General features: G+C 35.3%; 3 protein-coding genes and 2 pseudogenes across 3 annotated transcripts; 2 read left to right on the top strand and 3 right to left on the bottom strand.

Annotated features, from left to right (window-relative positions):
• The first annotated feature begins 2,364 nt into the window (after window positions 1–2,364).
• Window positions 2,365–5,272, top strand: LOC105158299 (shikimate O-hydroxycinnamoyltransferase-like). Its single transcript, XM_088879072.1, has 2 exons — window positions 2,365–2,899; window positions 4,272–5,272. The coding sequence occupies exons 1-2, from the start codon at window positions 2,492–2,494 to the stop codon at window positions 5,163–5,165; spliced, it is 1,302 nt and encodes a 433-aa protein (XP_088735198.1). The 5' UTR covers window positions 2,365–2,491; the 3' UTR covers window positions 5,166–5,272.
• Window positions 5,273–6,340: 1,068 nt separating this feature from the next.
• On the bottom strand, window positions 6,341–9,420 carry LOC105158298 (putative late blight resistance protein homolog R1A-3; annotated as a pseudogene).
• A 1,141-nt stretch (window positions 9,421–10,561) lies between these two features.
• Window positions 10,562–12,906, bottom strand: LOC105158297 (heat shock 70 kDa protein). The gene has a single exon (XM_011075005.3). It carries the CDS (start codon window positions 12,725–12,727, stop codon window positions 10,760–10,762), a length of 1,968 nt encoding a protein of 655 aa, XP_011073307.1. The 5' UTR covers window positions 12,728–12,906; the 3' UTR covers window positions 10,562–10,759.
• A 2,542-nt stretch (window positions 12,907–15,448) lies between these two features.
• Window positions 15,449–16,529, top strand: LOC105158516 (mitogen-activated protein kinase kinase kinase 20-like). Its single transcript, XM_088879122.1, has one exon. The coding sequence runs from the start codon at window positions 15,480–15,482 to the stop codon at window positions 16,377–16,379; it is 900 nt and encodes a 299-aa protein (XP_088735248.1). The 5' UTR covers window positions 15,449–15,479; the 3' UTR covers window positions 16,380–16,529.
• A 4,435-nt stretch (window positions 16,530–20,964) lies between these two features.
• Window positions 20,965–22,806, bottom strand: LOC105158295 (mitogen-activated protein kinase kinase kinase 20 pseudogene; annotated as a pseudogene).
• Between the last annotated feature and the right edge of the window lie 187 nt (window positions 22,807–22,993).

Here is a 22,993-nt window from a genome sequence, read left to right as displayed (position 1 = left end):
CATCATGTTGTCAGAAAATAACTGTTTCAAATTGACTGACTGCAAGTGTGGTGGAGATCTTTCAAACCCCAACCAGCTGTCCAGTACTGTTTCATCAATCGTTATTGGAGTTATTATGTTGACCCAGTCGGTGAAGAAGGGATTGGCCCAACACCAAAATGTGGTGGAGATCTTTCAATCCAACCCCACTCTTCCATCAATCGTTATATGGAGTTATTATGTTGACCCAGTCCGTGAAGAAGGGATTGGCCCAACACCAAAATGCTTCGGGTTAATTATTTTTTTACTAATAATAAATAAATAAATTATATTAATATAATTTATTTTAATATATTATTATTAATATTACGACTCGAATAAAAAAATATTTTTTTTAAAAAAAGTTTAACCAAAGCGTGACTTGGTTGAATTGCAATTCAACATTTGTGAATTGGGCCAATTGGCCCAATTCACAAATTCTATTATTATTTTATATTTTTTTAAATATAATCTGTTTGGATTTGTGTTTTGAATGTTTTATTTTAGTATTTTAAAGTCAGAGAAAGAAAATAGAGATAAATAAGGGTGTGTTGTAAATGAATGGAATATTTGAGTTGTATTTTGTGGTAATTTAAAATATTTTAAAATAAATGTGTATGTTTGATGTTGGGAGTTGAAAGACAAAAATTACTATTCATTATTAAATCATATCTCATATATATATATATATATAGATTTTATATATGGACAAAATTCATAAAACCTCCCTGTATCTTAAAAAGTATGAAAAGAAAACCCACCTATTACAAAATATAGGGGGCTTTTAGCCTATTCTCATAACAGGAAGATTTTTTTGCATACTTTTTAAAATACAAGGAGTTTTATGCATTTTCTCCTTTATATATAAATATTATATGTTTAATATTGTATTTTTTAGAGACAAAAATTACTATTCATTGTCAAATCATTTTCTTTTATATTATGTATATAAGTGTATATATATATACATATTATATATAAAAATTTGAAAAACAAAAAAACTCACAGATAAGATATAAAAAAAACACAGAAATAAATATTGAGTATGTCAACACACTAGTTACGTATTGACAAGCGTCTTATATTAATTATTTATAAAAAAATTGAATGATTTATAAGTCCCAAAACCCCATTTGTTTAGTGAGGTGTTTAATCAGGAGAAAGAAAATTGTGAGAGTCCAAGTTTTAGTGATCAATACCTAACAAGTAATCTACTATTACAAGTCATAATTATTTGACAGTTTGTCTGCCCTCCAGCCCTTTGTGGGGACTTGTGATGTAGACATTTTCTTTTGTTTTTGGCACATTTATTAGGCACGGTTTTACGTATTTGTCTTGCGATAATTTTATTTTTCATACTTAAATTATACTTCTTTTTTTAGTTTTAGTATCTTACATTTCTAATTCATCAAATTTGGTACCCTCCATTAAATTATTTGTTAAAATAAACGGTCAACCCAATTTTGGAGATGAAATTAGACCAAAGCTTGTCTATCTTCCATTATATTCAACACATAACTTTTTTTTGCATGGCTACAAGGAGAATGTCCCCATACTCTATTTGTCGAGAATTTATGTTATTTTTCGTATTTTTTTCTTTTAATTATTTTTTATAAATGATTATTTTTGGCATTTTTTTGGTGACTGGTGAAATAGAAAATTTTAATAAATTTACAAACAAAATTCACTCGGCTAAAAATAATAATTGAAATGTATTTTTTATTTTGTGTACAAATAACGGTATAATATATCCAAGTGTGCATATGTAATTTTATTGGACTCATAACCAACAATATATAAAAGTACATTAACACATATTTCATTCAATTTTTTTCTGTTTATTTTTGCACGGACAATGCAAGTGGTGATTGGATATAAAACCATGGTAGTTTTCTTGAATTACTACCAGGTGATTATCTCTTCACTATTCCGCATTTAGCATGTATTTTATGATTTGAATTAGGAGGAAATGTTTGAATTGATATTTCTATAACGATATGAATTAGCATTTTTTTTTCTTTTTTAGAAATTGAGTTAAATATGTATTTTTTTATATTATTTTTTTTTCAATTATAAAATTGAAATAAAAATGAATTAAAATAGAACTTTTTTTGTGTTGAATAAATTGAAGCCAAATATGTCCTTATACAGATAAGCTAATGCCTCATTTTTCCTCTAAAATTGGGTTGACTGTTTGTTTTGACAATCAATTCAACAAAGGACACTTAAACAGATGAAAATTAAAAATTTTGAGTACCAAAATAGATAGCCGGAAAATTTAAAATACTAAAATTGAAAAGAAATGTACTTCGAGTACAAAAAGGGCAATTATTCCTGAAACGCCCGTCCGCCTCATAAAACGTTCAAAAAGTGCAATAAAATCTAAAACTTCCCTCATAAAACGCCTCTCATCCGCTACTCTCCTCCACCGCCTGCTTCCACATATATTTTGACGCCCCCGTCCAGCGGCTCCATGAAAATCTATGTGAAGGAGTCGGCGTTGGTGCGCCCCGCCGCGGTGACGCCGTGCGTCACCATTTGGAACTCTAACGTCGACTTGGTGGTGTCTGACATCCACACCCCCAGCGTGTACTTTTATGGCCCTACAGGGGCGGCCAACTTCTTCGATCCAGCGGTGCTCAAGGCAGCGCTCGGACGCGCACTGGTGCCGTTCTACCCAATGGCGGGGAGGCTGAAGAGGGACAAAGATGGTCGCGTCGAGATTGATTGCAATGCCGAGGGTGTGCTCTTTGTGGAGGCAGAGTCCGACGCCGTGGTCGATGATTTCGGTGACTTTGCTCCGACGTTGGAGCTACGCCGTCTCATTCCGCCGGTGGATTACAGCCAGGGAATCTCAACTTTCCCACTTGTGGTGTTACAGGTCCGTTCTTGTTGTGGAGTTTCTTCATGAGAGTTAATGGTTAATGAAATATGCCGCATGCTAACTTAATACCAGCAAAATTCTTATTATAATTGGAAAGTTCTAACCGAGATCAATTTTGATTAAGTTTGATTGCTATATGATTAAGGAGAAAGAGACGAATCATATAACACGTAGACGACATTTGCTTATTATAAGTTTGCTCAGATCTCATTTGATTTGGATAAAGTTTTTCCTTTTTTATTAAATTGAATCAATCACGCAGTAAATATGGCTTAAATATATTTTTAGTTTTGTAATTTTGAGAATTTGGTGTATCATTTATTTTTTTAGAATTAAAAAATAGTTATATAACTTTTTGACATTTTGCGATTTTGATCCTTTCGACGACGGATTTTGCAAAAGTCGCATAACGTGGCAGATAATTTATTCCAACAATTTTTATAAAATTTAGTACCGAAAGAATCAAAATTACGAAATTTTAAAAAGTTACATGACTCTTTTGCAACTCCTAATAAGATGAAGGATAAAAATGCCAAAATTGAGAGGGACACATGATTTATTCCGATAATTTTTGTAAAATTCGGTATCGAAAGGATCAAAATTGTGATATGTCAAAAAATTATAGGACTATACAATTTCTTATTTCTTTTTGGTTTATGTGTATGTGTCCCAATGAATTTTTTATGCCTATGTTCTTTTTATATTTAAGTTATTAGTATTACTATTAAGGTTGAGTTTGGGTGAGCTTATAAGTCTTTTAAAATATTTTATTAAATGTCTTAAAACTTATAAGGTTTTGAAAAATATTTGATAAAATTGATCGAAAATGAAAAAAGTAAATAAATTCCTAACATATTGACAAGTTCCTTCAATTTGTTCCTATATATTAATTATAATAGAATCTTCATTAAAACATCTTATGATGTCTATATATAAAGAGTTTGTGTTTCTAATTATTATTATTCTTTTTTACAGATTTCTCTAATATAAAGTCATTTTAAATTGTTCTCAAATTATTCTCTTAAATTCAAATTCTTCTGTTACTGTCAACAAAAAATAAAAAAAATACATAAAATAAAGAGGATTAAAGCTTCATCTGGAAAGGTTTAATTGAGCTGATTGTCAATCGTTGTTGTCGCGCTTGCTCTAAGCGTCAAAAGGCCAAGCTTCTTGGAGGCGTCAGCAACAAGAATGCTTATGTCATTTGTTAGGAACGATCAACTGTCTTAATGAGGATATCTTATTTTTATGAACTTATAAAAGTTATATAGCTCATCGACTCCAGTTTTAAAAGGAAGATGATCGTATGGATGCTCAGCAAGTCCTATTCCATTTAACTCATACATGGCTTATTGTTGCCACTCTGCAGGTAACACGTTTTAAATGTGGCGGAGTTTCCTTAGGTGTCGGAATGCAACACAGAGTAGCAGATGGATTTTCTGGCCTCCATTTCATCAACACATGGTCCGACATGGCTCGTGGCCTCGACATCACTATACCTCCTTTCATCGATCGGACCCTGCTTCGTGCACGTGATCCACCGCAGCCCAAATTTGAGCACATTGAGTACCAGCCTCCTCCAACCATGGCAATACACGATTCTCAAAAAATCAATGCGGCTCCTCGAACAGTAGTTGCCATCTTAAAGCTAACTCGTGATCAGCTTAATACCCTTAAGGCCAAGACTAAGGAGGACGGTAACACAGTCACTTACAGCTCGTACGAGATACTGGCAGCGCACATTTGGGTATGCGCATGCAGAGCTCGTGGGCTAGTTGATGAACAGAAAACAAAGCTGTTTATTGCTACTAATGGGCGGTCCAGGCTCCGGCCCCCTCTCCCACCGGGCTACTTAGGCAACGTGATCTTCCCGATCACACCTGTTGCCGTTTCTGGTGAGCTCCAATCGAAGCCCATTTCGTACACTGCTGGCATGATTCACGATGTGTTGGTGCGGATGGACGACGAGTACTTGAGGTCGGCTCTTGATTACTTGGAGGTGCAGCCGGATCTTATGGCCCTTGTTCGTGGTGCGAACACATTTAATTGCCCGAATCTTGCGATAACTAGTTGGGTTGGACTGCCTATCCATGATGCGGATTTTGGGTGGGGCAGGCCGGTGTTTATGGGGCCGGGGGGTATTGTGTATGAAGGTTTGTGTTATTTGTTGCCTAGTCCGACGAACGATGGGAGCCTATCTGTTCCAATATCATTGCAAGAGGAACATATGAAGGTTTTCGAGAAGCTGTTCTATGACATTTGAAGTGTGTTTATTTGCTGAAGTTTGGCAGTTAATAAATTGTTCAAAATATTTTATATTTATATAATATTTTGTTGGAGATCGCAAATCCAACAAGATGTATTTGTGCATAGGAGAAGATCAGACATATTTTGTTATATTTCCCTGAATTTGCATATGAGGAATCAAATTGCAACTGAAAATAAAAAATGAGAGATTGAAACGATTTCTTGTTAAAAAAGTAAATTTTTATAAGGACAATACAGAAAAATCACATTTTTTTTGACAAAAAAGTATGTTGATATTTTCAGAAGGATGAAAAAATTAAAATAAATAAAAAAGATACAAACTATTTTGAAGTAGATCCAAACAGGGGACTGAATTGAATTTTACTTCCCAAATGATAAAGCAATATATGAATGTAGAAAAAATGAACAAAATATATCAATTGATACCATAATTTTTATTTTTTATTTTTTAATTGAAATATTACGATTGTGTTCTTGTACCCATATTAAACTCAATTCATTTTGAATCGATCCATTGAAGTGATCCGAACTTGATCCAACCAGGCCCTATGATCAGAACAGCTTTAGAAAACTTATTCAAGAACTTTTGAGTAGCCGAACTATAATGCATGTTTTACCTACTAAAAATAAAAATTTTATTGTACATAAAAAATTCTTTTATAACATATTATATTATAAAAGAATTATAAAAGATATTTTTTAATTTTAAAATATATATATATATATAATCATGCATAACATGAGCTCTACACTAATTCATACATATGCATAGTACAATAACCAAGGTAAATAAGTAAAATACCACTTATGACACACTTTATGAAATGAAGTAAACATGGAAATGGGTTTAACCAACCTACACAATAATAATAAAAAAAAAAAGTAACATCCCTATTTTTAATTCCATTTTTTTTTATCATCATTTATTAGCAATTTATCATATCACCTAGATAACTAACATCACAAGGTAAACGCCACTTTACTGAATTAATTATAAGATTTCAATACATTTTTGGTTCCATAACTTAGGTCATTTGGCATATGTCGTCCTTTAACTTTATAGAGGCTTATTTTAATTTTCACGATTTCAATCATTTTTTCATTGGGATACACCCTTCTCGCTGACTCCAACAAAAAAATAATTAAAATTATAAAACCTTAAAAAAGATGTAAAGCTAAAATAATCTAAAAATACATTGAATCCTAATAATAAATTAATCTTCACTTCAAACAAGTGATGCGAAAGTGAGTACAATATTGTTTCAAGATCCAAAAAATGTTTACATTGAGTTGGACATGTTGTCTAATTGAAACAAGTAATGCAAACTGTTGGATATTGGAAGCCTTCCAATAGTGAAATTGAAAAGAAAAGACAGCATTTGAGGCAGTAACATTCCTAGAACTCGTCCCGCAACCGATTCCTGGAAACTTGAATTTGAAGATCTTCATATCCCAGGCTCTCACGCTCTTCTCTTAATGGCTTGATGGAATCTACAGCAGATTGCTTACAATGGTCCAATTCAATTGATCGAAGCGTATGAATTTCTGCAAGGGCCAAAGGAAGTTCATGCAGGTATACGAAACTGAGATCCAAGTGCTCAAGGCTAGGGAAGTGAGTGTTTTCTGCTCCCCAGTACATCAAATCAGTCAAATGAATCTGCAAGAATTTCAGTCGAGCAAATTCCCCTTCGCTTGGATTCCACACGTTTCCTACGAATGCACGATCATAAAGTCTAAGTATTTCAAGATTCGGCAATGAACCCACAATTCTCACGTCTTCCCAAGGTAGAAGACATCCCCTAAAAGTTAACTTTTTGAGTGAATGCGGGAAACCAAATTCTGCAGCAGAATTTCTTTCACGCAACCCCATCATGTTCAAAGTCAGGGATTCGAGTTTGCTCAGGCCGGAAATATTTTTTAGACAGTAGTAGGATGATAATTTCAAGCCTCTAAGGTCATTCCTATAAGCAATTTTCAGTTTCTTGATATTTGGAATTCTTTTGAGTACCTCTGCTGTAAACCTAAAATTTTCTACAGTGGAGAGTGTCTGCAGATTTTCCAAAATATAAGAATCTTGTGAACCAGCATGTTGAGATTGCGGAGGGGGCTCAGGCAACACAAGTGTTTCGAATTTTAGATGTCTAAGTTGTGTCATCTCCCAAATCTCAGAAAGCAGAATGGTCCCAAAATAGCCACCAAAAATTAAAGTCTGTAGATTCCAAAATCGGGATACTGAAGAAGTAAGTCTTCTGTTCATACCGCAAGATTCCCCCACGAAATCAAGGTACGTAGGTTGACTAGTTGTATAATATCTTCAGGAGAATAAATGTCGTGCACATTCAACACCCTTAACAACTTCAAGCACGGCACAAGCCATGGTGAAATCCATTCGGACTCGCACACTAAAGAACGAGTAGATGATGCAGATCTCAAGGTATTAAGGACTTGAGGATTATATCTATATTGCTTAGTGCTCCGATGAATACCAAGACGACGAGTGTTTTCTATGTTAGGTGGAATGTCATCATCATATACCTTCGTTACACAAAGAAAATTCTCTTTATGAGCTTCTCTTAAGCATAGGTCCCTCAAAAGGTCATGGATAATGCAACTTTTCATTTTTCCAAGAGTCCCTTGCCGATGCAATATAAGGAGGTTTCTATCAATAAGTTCCTTTAAGTACCCCATTGCAGTGTCTTCTAAGCTTCTAGGTACTATTGGATTAATAAATCCTTCAGCAATCCATAACCTGATGAGCCTAGATATACGGATCTCACAATCTTCGGGGAAAATTGCCATGTAGAGAAAGCATGGTTTCAAATGAATAGGCAAATGGCTATAACTCAAAGATAATATCTTGAAGCACTGCTCATGGTTTCCTAAATTAATAACAGAGACCAAGTTCCCAGCAACATACTTCCACTGCACTATTGTCCTTTCAGACTTTGCTAGGAGACCACCAATTACTACGAGTGCAAGGGGTAATCCTTTACAACTTTTAGCAATTTGCTTCCCTATCTCCTCCAATTCAGGAGGGCAAGGTTCTCTAGAAATACCTTCTCACAAAATAAATTCCAACTTTTATCTTCATCAAGAAAGTCCATTTCATGAGGGGCTTCTGAGTCAAAATTAACAGCAACATTTGCTAGCCTTGTTGTTATCACGATTCGACTTTGATTCCAAGTATCTGGAAAATACTTCCTCAACTCATCCCAAACTTGGGTACTCCACGTATCATCCATTACAATCAAGTACCTCCTTCCGTACAATTTTTTGCGCAATTGTTCTCCTAATTGTTCATCACTATGTTTACTCATTACCTCTACAAACTTAACAAAGTTAGTAACACTATCTTCTTGCTTTCTCTTACCAAAAACAATTTCAGTGACATGCAGAAGGGCTAAAAGAATTTCCCTCGTGTCATATTCTTGAGATATTGTAACCCAAGCCCGAATTTCAAAATTTTCCACAATCAATGGATCATTATAAACAGTTCTTGCGAGAGTAGTCTTACCAATACCGCCCATGCCAACAATCGAGACCAACTGAAGTTTGGGTTCATCTCCGACGAGTCTCTCTTTCAATCGAAACAAGTGAGAGTCAAGTCCCGTTGTAGTATCATTGGCGGTAGGAGCTAGCCCTCCTGACAAACCATCAGCAGGCAAAGAATTCACGGATTGCTGATCTTTCATGACTCCCATCTTCCCTTTAATTTCCATCACCTTCTTCTCGACAGAACCCACATCTTGCATCACTTTGGGAAAATCTTGAGCGAAGCAGGTAAGAATCCTCTCCACTTGAACTTTGGATGGGGCAAGAATTTGATCCAAAACAAAGGACTCGATGATATCCTCCGCTGCATAACAAGCCTTCGCCAGTTGACCCTCCAGTCCATCTTCTGCTTCTGGATCGCTGGTAATCGGGAGGGCATGGTAATCTTCAAGAAAGTGTTGAAAAGAAGTAATCTTTTCAAGGAGGGATTGGAAGTGCTGTGTGTCGAGAAGGATTGCTTGCGGAGGGTGATGGAGGATGTCTTCAAGCACACGCCTCAGAGAAACTACAGCTGCATATGCAGTGGCGCCCATTACTGCTTTTTTATGAGGATACAACAAAGCCAAGATATATGAAAAAACATCAACTCAACAAATTTTATCATATATACACATGCTTCGCTGGTTGATTATTTGCAAGTAAGTGGGATTTCGATATTCTTGAATTGATTTTGCACCCTTTATTTTCTATATTAATAATTAAATTATTATCAAACAAAAAATGCAATTTTAGTTCGAGTAATATTTTTTGTTCTATATGAATTCATTTTGTAATTTAAATGATTTTTTTTTTCAGATTTTCTCTTTTACATTGACCCAAAAATAACCATAAATTCTAAAATTTTCAAACTATATTGCAAAAAATAAATCGTTATGGACAAAAATACAAAGTTAACGTCGTTAAATTGGACTTACAACAGATCTGATCTGATTTCTTGGTAATTTAATAAAGAGTAATGTCTATTAGAAAATTCTAACAAGCAATTGCGTGACAGCTATTTGATTGATTTAATTAAAGGCTTCTTACTTAAAACTCCAATCACACTCTTTTTTCAATGAATCAATGACAAATACACCATAAATTTTAATCACTCATGATTAATATAATCAATATTAAATATGTATAATTAAATAATAAATAGTTAGTCTAAAACAATAATTAATAGCTAATATTACACTTGACTAACTATTATTAGAGTTTGTTTGGTTTGTGTAATAGAATTAAGCCTCATAGGATTAGGTGGAATGAAAAATTGAATGGTAAGTATATTATATGTTGGATATTTCATGTGATAATATAATATGGTATTTGATTGAAAAAATTATAAAGCATGACTAAATGGAAAAAAAAGAAGAACTATTAAGGATATTCGTATTTAATTTATTTATGGTTTGATACTGTAGCTTTTGAATGAAAATAAATAAAAAATAAAAAATCTCTAAATTATTTATTAAAATAAAATTAACCCAAGCACAAATAGGATGCTTTCACAAGTTGCTTATTAATAGTATGGTTTGTGTTTACCGCTACACTATGTTTTGGACAGTTTCTTGTACGACTTTTGATTTGATTATTTTGCAAGTTTCAGGGCTGTCCCTTATTATTCTACACCCTTTGCTATATGTTACTTTATAATTCAAGAATATTTAGTCCCGCATAAAAGTGATGTACAGTTAAACATTGCAATCGGGACAACGTAGTACGAGGTGATGTCTACTGCTCTCTTCTTGAAAGTAAGATTCAGAGAATTTATGTTCCTAACTTGTCCAATTTTTGAACATTTCTAGATTCCTCCCTGGACCGAACCCAAATTCATAAAGAGAAAAAAGGAACTAATAGTTTCACAAATAGAAAAAAAATTATTCACTTCTCACAAGTTATTCAACACCGACTACGTTCATACATCTTTCGTTTATCACATTGTTCTGAATATCTAATTTGCAACTTCTACACGTTATACACTCAATGCGGAAACAAGGCTTGAAACAGAGCAAACGGCAGAACATCTTTCTCTTGAACCACCATCTCTCACCAAGTTCAATCAACTTCTTCAATCTTAGGACCAGCACCAGTGTTCCCAGAGCTAGCCTTGCCGTAACCACCAGCTCCGGCAGTGTCAGCGCCACCACCCATCGGCACGTCTCCACCGGCGCCCTGGTACATCTTGGCAATGATGGGATTACATAAATTCTCCAACTCCTTCAACTTGTCCTCGAGTTCATCCACTTCAGCCAATTGATTTTTGTCCAACCATTCAATAGCCTCATCGATCGCCTTCTCGATCTTCTGCTTCTCAGAAGGATCCAATTTTGAGGCAATCTTCTCGTCCTTCACTGTATTTCTCATGTTGTACGCATAGTTCTCCAGTTCATTCTTTGCGTCCACCTTTTTCTTCACGGCCTCGTCCTCAGCCTTGTACTTCTCAGCCTCCTGGACCATCCTCTCGATCTCGTCCTTGCTCAATCTACCCTTGTCATTTGTGATTGTGATCTTGTTCTTAACACCTGCCGTCTTGTCCTCAGCTGACACGTTTAGTATACCATTGGCGTCAATGTCAAAACAGACGTTGATTTGTGGCACACCTCTTGGTGCCGGTGGGATGCCCTTGAGCTCAAATTTGCCGAGGAGATTGTTATCCTTAGTCAAAGGCCTCTCTCCTTCGTAGACTTGGATCAGGACACCGGGCTGATTATCGGCGTAAGTTGAGAAAATCTGCTCTTTCTTGGTCGGAATAGTGGTGTTTCTTGGAATCAAAACTGTCATAACTCCACCAGCGGTCTCAATGCCAAGGCTGAGAGGGGTGACATCGAGCAGCAGCAAATCTTGAACTTTTTCGTTACCTTCTCCGCTAAGAATCGCAGCCTGAACGGCTGCTCCATAGGCCACAGCCTCGTCCGGATTGATACTCTTGCAAAGCTCCTTCCCATTGAAGAAATCTTGTAACATTTGCTGAACTTTGGGAATTCTAGTTGATCCTCCGACAAGAACCACATCATGGACACTGCTCTTGTCAATCTTGGCATCCCTCAAACACTTCTCCACTGGCTCCATACATTTCCTGAACAAATCCATGTTCAGCTCCTCGAACCGAGCCCTCGTGATGGTGGCGTAGAAATCAATACCCTCGTATAAAGAATCGATCTCAATCGTCGTCTGAGTGGTCGAAGACAGAGTCCTCTTCGCCCTCTCGCAGGCAGTTCTCAGTCGCCTCAGAGCTCTGGCGTTGCCGCTGATATCCTTCTTGTGCTTCCTCTTGAACTCCGCCGCAAAATGATTCACCAGCCGGTTGTCGAAATCTTCGCCGCCCAAATGGGTGTCTCCGGCGGTGGCTTTCACCTCAAAAATCCCTTCCTCTATAGTCAGCAATGAGACATCGAAAGTCCCGCCACCCAGATCGAAAATCAACACATTTTTCTCTCCACTCCTCGAGGCCTTCTTGTCCAAACCGTAAGCAATAGCAGCAGCAGTGGGCTCATTGATGATCCTCATAACGTTCAGCCCAGCAATCGCACCGGCATCCTTCGTCGCCTGCCGCTGCGAATCATTGAAATAAGCAGGAACCGTAACCACAGCATTCTTCACAGTTTGCCCAAGAAAAGCCTCCGAAATTTCCTTCATTTTCGTCAAAACCATGGACGAAATCTCTTCGGGTGCAAACAGCTTCTGCTCCCCCTTAAACTGAACCTGAATCATGGGCTTGTCACCAGGGCCAGGAACAACCTTAAATGGCCAGAGCTTCATGTCACTCTGAACAGTAGGGTCGGAGAATCGGCGGCCAATTAGACGCTTAGCGTCAAAAACGGTGTTTTGCGGGTTCATGGCCACCTGATTCTTGGCTGCATCACCGATGAGTCGCTCAGTGTCGGTGAAGGCGACATAGGACGGGGTGGTCCTGTTGCCCTGGTCATTGGGTATGATTTCCACGCGGTCGTTCTGCCACACGCCGACGCAGCTGTAAGTCGTACCGAGATCAATGCCAATAGCCTTGCCTTCAGCTTTCGCCATAGTCGGAATACTATCAAGAATGACTGCTAGTTTCTTGAACTATATGAATAAAGATCAATGCTGGTTAGCTCTTGAATTCGCGAGAGTTTTAGTAGGTGTTCTGTGTGCGAGTTTTCTGAGTGTGCGGTGAAGAATACAGGCAACTTATGTATATATATGTTGTGGTGTGTTGGGGGGGGGGGGGTTCGAGGGGATTCGGGAAAGAACGTCGGGAAGAAACCAGGGAGGACTAGATATTTCTGTTACTTCATGAAATACTATTTGGTAGGAGGAGACGAGAGGGTTCTGGAGGGCGCGGGAAACGGGTAACGTGGTGGGTCTTCTGTCCGTTATTTGGATCCGGGTTCTGTTATAATGAATCGGGTTATATATTGGGTACTTGGGCCAATTATACATTGCCACTTCCACACTTGTTGGATCGGACTGTAATTTGAGTTTGGGCGGTTTAAGTTCCAGTTTGTAGTGCATGTTCGGATATAAATTAGACTTCCAATTGGTGTCTTGGTAGATTTACACTTAATGGATCCGGGTAAGTATTTTGGATCTTGGTTGAAATAATTAATATTGGATAATTGCAAATTAAGTGGTTTTAAAATAAAGCAATTTTAAACACAGTAACTTCATAATAAAGAATGAAAAGATAAACTTTAGAGAGTGCTAGATATAATTTATAATACAATCTTTTTTTTGAAAGTACAAAGATCAATTATCACATTGTCACTACAAAAATTTGAATTATTTCATATATTATAAATTATTACGAATTTAAAATTATAGCGAGTAATACTATTTACATGATCAAAATAGATCGATGCAAAAATTTAAATTTTGACCACGATTAATCAATACTCGTTATTATTTTAATACGATCAATTAAACATTTACCATAATCATTAGTTGTAGTTAATATTTTATTCTTATATATAGAAACAACGACTAGTAATTGTTGTGCAGTTATTATTAATTAGTATTCGTCGTAATTTTTACTTTAACAATAATGATTAATTATAAGGACAAGTTATATTACTTGTATGGTGAAATTACATTATCTTAATAAATGACTCTAATCTCCACCCCAGTTTCGGTTTATGGTTTTTGATATTTAACTGGCAAATTGATGACAATATAGCAGATTTGGAGCGAGTTTGCTCCAACTTTTAGACCCGCCCCGCTTCCTGATGCCCCACCCAGGCGGCCAGGCCCCTTGAGAACTTGCTCCCGTTCCGCTCCAAATTGCCCCACCAAACTTGCTGCGCCCCGCCCCATTAATATAAATAATACATTAATTTATTTTTTAATTTTTAATAAATAATATCAATCTAAATTTATATAATTTTTTTATTTAAAGTGAATTATATAATATAAACAATACAGTCAACTAATGATTTATTTTTTCAAAGTAATATCATATTAACTTTAGTAATTTAACATAGATTTTGATCTAAAAGGAATTATATAATATAAATAATACATTCAAGAAATTTTATATTACTTCAATAAATAATATCATTTTAGATTTAGTTACTTTAAGTTTAACGTAATTTTTTAACACAATAAATTATATAATATAAACAATATTGTCAATAAATTAATCTATTTTTTAGTTTCTCAATAAGTAAATCAATTTAAATTAGTATAATTATTTTTGTTTGAAATAAATTATATTATAAAAATAATACATTCAATTAATCTTTTTTATAAGTAATACTAAGTATCATTATAATTTTGGATAATTTAACATAATTTTTTTATATATAATATAAATAATGCATTCAACTAATTTTTCATTTTTTATATTTCTTATATAGAGTTGAATATATGTAAAATTATTTAATACATATAATATCATAATTTTTATTAATAATATATTATATATAAATAAATAAATAATAAAAATATTTAAAAAATAAATTGGGATAGGTCAATACAAAACCCGTCCCAAACTCGACAGGGTCCAAAAAAATTAGGATCCAAATCCACAATATTGCATCCATATGTACTCCAAAAAATATGCAAGTTTAGACCCAAACTTTAATGCCGTTAAATTTCTACTAGAAACATGTGCACAGTACGAGCTTCGTGAAATCATGAGGGGCGTTGCTCATGTTTCTGTAAAAAAAATTAATGAAATTAAAACCTCTAAGTAAAATTGCAAAAAGAAAAAAAGGTTATGAAATACAATGTGATGATGAAAACAATAGAACCAAAAACACAAAAAGTCTAACTTGTGCTATAATAAAATGAAATTTTGTCACAAGAGTTAATCATATGAGATAGGTTAGCTAAATTTTGGACATGAATATTTAACTTGTGCTAATTAATAGTAAATACCTATGAGATTGAAAATTGACACACTTCAAATTTTACATACTTTTTCAGGGTTTATTTATATGTTGTTGTATTTGAAAAATATACATATACTTGGATTAATTCCAAATAAAAAATACATATATACTTGGATTAATTCTTCAAGATTATTTTAAAAAAAATATATAATTCCTTTGTTTTTTTTTTGGGTTGAACACCTAATAATCTAAATTCTTGTAGAAGTAGAATTTCTTTGGTGGATAAACTCTATACATATATATATATACACGTAGTATACTCGTATTGCTATACCGTAAGTTCAGATAATACACGCAGAAACACATGGTTTGAGAGAAGGAAGAATATATTAGCACACAGTTAAGTCACGATTTGGGAGAAATTCCAAGAATTCAATCAAGAAACTGTGAATATATCCAAGTGATCAATGCACCTCGACGAACTTGAGGAGGGAGCCCTCTACGGTGACGGCAATCAATGGAGTCGCGGGCCGGTGATCGGAAAAAGCGGTTATGCGGTGGTTTTCGTGGCCACTTTGAACAAGTACAAGCGCCGCCGTACCATCGCGAATCGCCTGAGGCCAGTCATGGCGGTGAAGTCCTCCGGGGTTTCCACTTCTTTGCCCCTGCTGAACGAGAGAATGGTTCTTGATGAGCTACAAGATTGTCGATACATTCGCCGGATTTTCGGTGCGGAGACTACATCGGGTGACGGCGGAGAGCCGGCCTATAATCTGTTACTAGAGTACCCGTCCGGCGGAACCCTGGAGGATTTGATTGCGAGAAGCGGCGGCATTGGGCTGCCGGAAAACGACGTTTGGCGATATACTAAATCTTTGCTTCTAGGGCTTGTTCATCTGCATGATCATGGCTACGTCCACCGGAACTTGAAGCCCAATAACGTCGTACTCCTCCGCTATAGTTCAACTGAATTCATCGCTAAAATCGGAAACTACGAGTCTGTTGTTAAGATTGAGAAGCTGAAGAAGACACTTTGGAGGCCGTATTCAAGAACGGGTGTTGATTACTTGTCGCCCGAAGCATTCTCCGGCGGGAACCAGGGGCACGCCGCCGATGTTTGGGCTGTTGGCTGCATAGTTTACGAGATGCTGACTGGGAAATCTGTGTGGGAGGGGAGAGAGGAGGTGGAAATAAGGGCTGAGCTCCGGAATATGAAAAAAGGGCGTGGAAGAATTAATTTTAATCCAAATGGGGTATCGGAGAATGGGAAGGAATTCTTGAAGGGGTGTTTCGAAACAGAAGCTAAGAGCAGATGGACTGCTGAGAGGTTACTGCGTCTGCCATTCTTGGCAAGTACGAGCTCGTGAAGGAGGATTGAGGGTTTAGACAAGGAGTTATGGATCGAAGCAACTCGTGAGTTTGAGCCCCAACGAATGTAAATATATATTTTTATAATAGTTTGTTGTTTTTTTATTAGTTTGAATGTATTTGTTGATTTGATTTTATAAATGTGTTACTTGATCGTTGAATTTTAATGATGTTAATAAATTGCATAATATCAAAAAAGAAAAAAAAAAAAAGATGAGGAACGAGAATTATATGTAGGGTATATTATAATGAACTCTCGTAAGATTTAACATATTATTGAAAAAACAACAAATTCCCTTTGATGTTGCTAGGACGAAATTTTTCCTCTGTTTTTTTCAACATCTAAAAATACTTCTGGTTGTCACTCGAACTCTCATTTGGTGTTTGGAGATAATCTTCTCCCTTTTCTCGAATTTCCATAAGAAAATTTCATTTTTGATCTTTCAGAGTTTGAAAATATTTCTTATTGTAACTCGAACTTTCGTTCGGTTTTATTCTCTTAAAAATTCTCCGTTAGTTGATAAAATATCTAAATATAATAATAATATATATATCTTTTTAATAAACCTAGGCTCTGATGTAATTTTCAAGTGATGGGAGATCTGTGAAAAATCAATCTTTTTTGGGGCTGAAATGATATTTTTAAAAGATAAGGCCTGGTATAAAAAATGTCAAAACAGAAACCAAGGCACTATAATTGGAACTTTCCTAAACTCTAGTATAAGTCTTGCAAAATCTTCAAGAGTGTGGTACTGAATCTGGATATTTTAGAAACTATGGTACCTGAATCGCAAAGTGGCCTATACTACGGTACTATTTTTGCATTTGACCCGAGATAAATATATTTAATTAACACCTACTAATAAAACTAACTATAAAATCATATATTAATCATCAATATGAGATAACTATATTTAATCATCACATACTAATAATATAGAACAACATCTATTAGTAAGAAAGAGTAATCTCATATATTGGTGGAATTTAATTCTATAATTTTATAATCATAAAATCTCAATTTCACCAATTAAGTTAGACTTCGTCCGCATTACAGAACGAATAGTTACTAACTCATTTTCAGATCAATAATGACAAGAAAATCCTTATCAACTAATTAAATCATCGTGATTTAAAATGTTTTCTTCTCCCTTTCTCCAATCGATTTGAAATCATTAAATTGATATTTGACCAGATGTATTTTATGGATGGAGTAGATATATTCCTAAATTTATTAAAATATTAATATAATATTATAATTATAAAAAAGAGGGGTATTTGCAACCTATTTATTGACTTGGAAAATTTATCACGTACTACAAAAAACAATATAATATTTAATCATGATCAATTATCATCATTAAAAGTAAATAATCGTAATAAATAATCATTGATTAAGTTCATAGAGTGTTGTTGCCGTACTTTGTCCAAAGATTTAGTCATGGCAAACTTAATTGTCATAAATAATATTTTTATGGTGGAAAAATAATTTTTTACATTGATCTGATTTAATCATAATTAATAATAATTATTTATTATAATTTTGAACTATAATCGTTAATATTGTAATCAATTAATAATAAAATAATATAATATATATTAATATGACATCACTAATTAATTATTAAATATGTAATAGAAGATATAATTATCAATTTCATTCAAAAAACAAAAAAAATGATATAATTAAAAACTACAATTTCATAAACTAGTCTACATTCATTTCCATTTTCACAAAAAAGTCCATACAGTCAAACAAATTTAATAATTGAAAAATAAAAATTGGGTCAAATCTTTTTATTAGTCCATCATCTCTATTTTTCATCCCACTTTAGTCCTCCATCATTTTTCAAATTCATCATATATAATAGTTCACCATCTCCTAAATATAATTAAAGCTTAATGGATGAAATATTCCATCCAAAAGGAGTAAAGTTAAAAAAAATATCAAATTTATATATGTTAATTTTTTTTATGAAATGTCATTACATCATGTATCACAATCCTATTTGTATGGTAAAATACAGACACACAAAACCATGTATGAAAAATTGTTATTTAAATTCTCCACAAAGTGAAATATAGAACTAAATGCCAAAAAAGAAAAAAAATTCATTGTAATGAAATTACACCATGCACTACAATCTATTTTGCATAAAAATAAATAAAAAATTAATATTTTACTAATGCCGACATAAATCTTTACATTATTTAACATCACGTACTCTTCATAACTTTTATAATTTCTCTCTTTTCTTCATAACTTCTATAATGAAATCACATTTTTCTATTTTTTCGGTAGCATTAAACATGATATTTGAAGTCAAAACCAGTCAAAGTTACTTGAGTCAATAGGAGTTAACGACCGTTACCAGCCACGTGCCAGGCACATGACCTCTGCTGTTAACTTGGGATCAAAAAGACAATTTTTATATTTTATAGTACTAAAAGCGACACTCGTCATAATTGTGGTACTAAAAATGAACTAACCTTTTTAATGGGACAAAAAAAAAAAAAAATTGCCCTTTAAAATATGATATAGTAAAGGGAAAACAAATATAGGCTACGGACTAATAAGAATATTTGGCCTAAAAACAAAAAGGAAATCACACACAGCCTCAGCTGCCCAAATTGGAATTCAGTATATGTATGGTCAACACCTTTCCAACTTGTCTGAATTCAGTGAATGTAGCCTCTAAATACAGCTCTTGATAGATGGTTCAGTTGCCGACATATTGCACATTATTAATTCTCCAACTACCGAGTTTTGTCAAAAGTTCTTGACCATGACCTAATGAAAGCACTAATCTCACTAGTTAAACTCCAAACTTACTATATGCATCAAACCTAAATTCTTACACTGCTGATGTGTAAATATTTTTTGAGTAAATTAATAAAATTTTAATTAATGTCTAAAGTCATTTTCTTTATATATAAATATTTAGTTTTTGGTTAAATTTCTTTGATTACATATTAAACTTTTTACTATCAATTAGATTTGGCCGAACTAAACTCGGTGTAAATAGTTTGCATTGTATGTGAATATTCTGGTCGAGTTGTAAATGAAGGGCCGACCCAAATCTACTTGGCCTTGTCACTTGGTAGATTCAGATCAAGATTTGAGATTATGGATTATTCATATGTCCCAAGTTTTAGGAACATATATAACATAAACTTATTACCTCTTTGTGCACATTCATACAAATCAATGTTTGGTCATGTGCCACCTTGTGCTACTGCAAGTTCCTTCAGGTTTAAGTACTAAAACTATGTTTTCACCTGATTGTAAGATTTTCTGAAGATTATGTCCTGATCTTTATAAAAGTAATTGCTATGTAGTTCAAATTCTTGGATGGAAAGGATAATCAACTGTCTGAAAGTTAGTGTGATGAACTTACAGCTGTGTGTAAAACTGCGCAGTAGCATCTGAACTTGTGCTGCCGGAGAAGCTGATGGTGGATGCTTATGGGATGAGGGTGGTAGATTAGTACGCGACTGGGTCGATGAAGAGTAACAGAAGATTATAGCGAAAATAAACATATGAAAGAACATCTTCTTTCTTTAGAACATACCTTGTGGAACTTGTGGTGTAATGGTTGTGTTGCTCCGTCATCAGTTGTTGTCAACTCAGACAAAATGGCTTTTCTTGTACTCGGTGTATTTCAAGTACTAAAACATGACATTAGTTTCAGCAACCTGTCGATGTTATTTAACAGAGATGAAGGTCTACTCATTAAGGCATCATTAACTGTATGTCAGAACCATACTAGACTAGCATTTTCTCACATTTGAATCTCAGAAATCCTTATTCTGCTAAAGGCCTTGCATATGTTGATGGAATAAAAATTGTCGCGGAAACTCATGCATCATCGTCGATATGATTATAGTCTCTGATACAGAATCATGACAGTGACCAGTAAGTTAAACTTACCATTTACATCGAACTTTTTGATGCATCAAAAACAGATCATTCTTGTCAGCTCAGAAAGAGGTTGTCTTCACATGAAGTAAGGTATATATTACAATATGACTTGCTGCTGTCCATGTTCAAGCAACAGAAAATCCTTGAAGTAATCTGGACGCTGAGGTGATAACAGGGAATAAGAAAAGCATCAGATCGATGAAAACAGATATAGTAAGAATCAGTGAGACAGAATTTTATTCCATGATTGATCGTGCAAAATTAATGTTTTACCTGTTTTTTTCTGATAAGCATTAGTGTATTTTGACATTATTAACTCCTTGAATTAGTTCTTTCCTGATTTTGAGGTAGTACAAACAAGATATCGCAAATATAGTTGTAGCTGGCAGACGTCAAAGACGTAGAGGAGATGGTCCGTTGAGCTGAACATGAAGAACGGAATCGTTAATGCACGACTGCTTCCGTCTTAATAAGATTGCACAGGTTTCTTGACAACATAATGCCAGAGTTAAAAGCAGTAGGATTAACGACGTCGAGCACAGAGGTATAATATACCAGCTCAAGCAACACATCAGAACAAGAAACGGTAGAGCAGAATAAAGAGTTAAAGCGTCAGACTAATGGAAATGAATCTGGCAAATGATGCTTAAGCGTAGCGCGGATGTATGATCACATAAGAACATTTTCATGAACTTTAGAATCCTTCAATAGCAGGAAAATCTACAGCAATTTACAGAAAAAGAATCAATCTATTATCAAAATTTTTGGTCGGTTTCTTGCCCGTAAATAATCTACTGAACTACCTACAGGTAAGGAGAATCAACTCTATTTCTCACTACCCAAATTGACTCCATAACCTAGAACCAATTCCTAGATTCCTGCAGGAATGGTTAAACTAAAAGGATAATGTTGTTGTCTTTTTGGCAAGCTCTGTGAAGAAATCTGTTTTGACATCTCATTTGACTGATCGAGACCGGCATCAGCACTGCTTGAGCCCATGACATCTTTAATTTCGTCACCTTCAGACTCTTCTTCTCCTTCAGCTGAAATGGATACAATTTCATCTTCCTCGTCATCCACATCCTCATCAGACCAGTAATAAAATGAATCATCCTCAGACGCATCGCCCCACTCGCCCGGAAGCAAGCCACAACTTAACTCGTCATCACTGTCAGATACCGACGCGATGGATTCTATCTTGTTCAAGTCTTCAACATCCTCCATTTCAGCAACTGCATCATCGTCATCCAAGCCTTCAACGAACGGATGATTCAGCAGCATTTCAGAAGTCAATCTATACATGGACTTCCTCACGAAACAACCCTTCAAGAAATCCCTTGCCTCCTTTGATATCCCATTTGGGATTTTCGGCAACTCATGCCCTGCTCCAATCTTGCTCAGAACCTCCTCAGCTTTCAGCTCTTTGTTCCCATCCCATGGAGGCTTCCCCGTTAACATCTCAAGCACGATACACCCGAGCGCCCAAACATCACACGGTGCGTCCTGCACATTATCAATCACAGCCTCGGGTGACAAGTACATCGGAGTACCCCTCCAATAGGCCTCCAATTTCCTCTTCTTGGACTGTTTAGCCCTCTTCGCCAATCCAAAATCGCCAATTTTCGCCCTGAACTCACCACTGCCCTCTCTTGCAGCATTCCGAACGAGCAAAATATTGTCAGGCTTCAGATCACAATGAACATAACCATTGCCATGAATATAATTCAAACCTCGAAGAATAGACTTAGCATACACCCTAACCTCAAATTCCGGCAAGCCGTCGCCCCCCGATTTCTTGATCCTATCCGCCAAAGTCCCGCCAGAACCATATTCCAACAACAAATTATACACCATCACACCATTGTCACCCACAGTTGTCTCCTCACCAAAACACCTAATTATATTACAACACCCTTTCAAATTGCTCAAAACCTCCCTCTCCTTCTGAATTGAACCCGACACAGAAACCTCCGCTGATTTCACAGCCATCACAGGCGGCAAGCAGCTGTATTTTGATCTGGGATTCCTCAGAGTTGCAAGATAAACACACCCAAAACCCCCTTTCCCTATCATTGAACCCCTAATCCATGCAACCCCATCTCCATATTCATTCATATCCTTTTCTTGAACCACGCTTCTTCCCTTCCCCGCCATCTCCTCCCCACCAACAATGCGCGACTATTTAACTATATATATATATATGTATATACACCCTCAATTTTCTTGAAATTCTGGGACAAGAATACAGGACTGGAGAGGAATATGCAAAACTTGAACGAGTCTGGGATTCAAGGCAAATGGGCAAGAAAAGGGAATACCCGTTTCAGTTTATCGAGTATATTTCGACTTCAAGAAGAGTTTTAGGCAAATTCTACTTAGGGTTTACACAAAACAATTAGAAAACAAGTGGTGATGAGGGCGTTCTTATATGGGTTTGAGTATAGAATAAAACAGCCGCGTTTTCTTGAAGGAATTACAATCCGCAAATACGAAAGCAGTAAAGGGCAAAAAGAAAAAAAAAGTACCAAATATATTATAACAAGAATAACTGTCATGTGTCCTATTAACGTAAGGCCGATGTCTTCCGGTGTTCGACAAGTTGGTCTTAGTCAGACTCGCAAACTCACCCATAATCGCTGTTGCCCGAACGCCAACTTCAACCCCACTCTCCCTAACCTCGCGACTTTCTTT

Source organism: Sesamum indicum, linkage group LG3 (genome assembly GCF_026168435.1).
Source record: "Sesamum indicum cultivar Baizhima isolate 11 linkage group LG3, ASM2616843v1, whole genome shotgun sequence".
Classification (NCBI taxonomy): domain Eukaryota; kingdom Viridiplantae; phylum Streptophyta; class Magnoliopsida; order Lamiales; family Pedaliaceae; genus Sesamum; species Sesamum indicum.
Note: the sequence above shows the minus strand (reverse complement) of the source record. Positions and strands in the feature narration are given on the sequence as shown.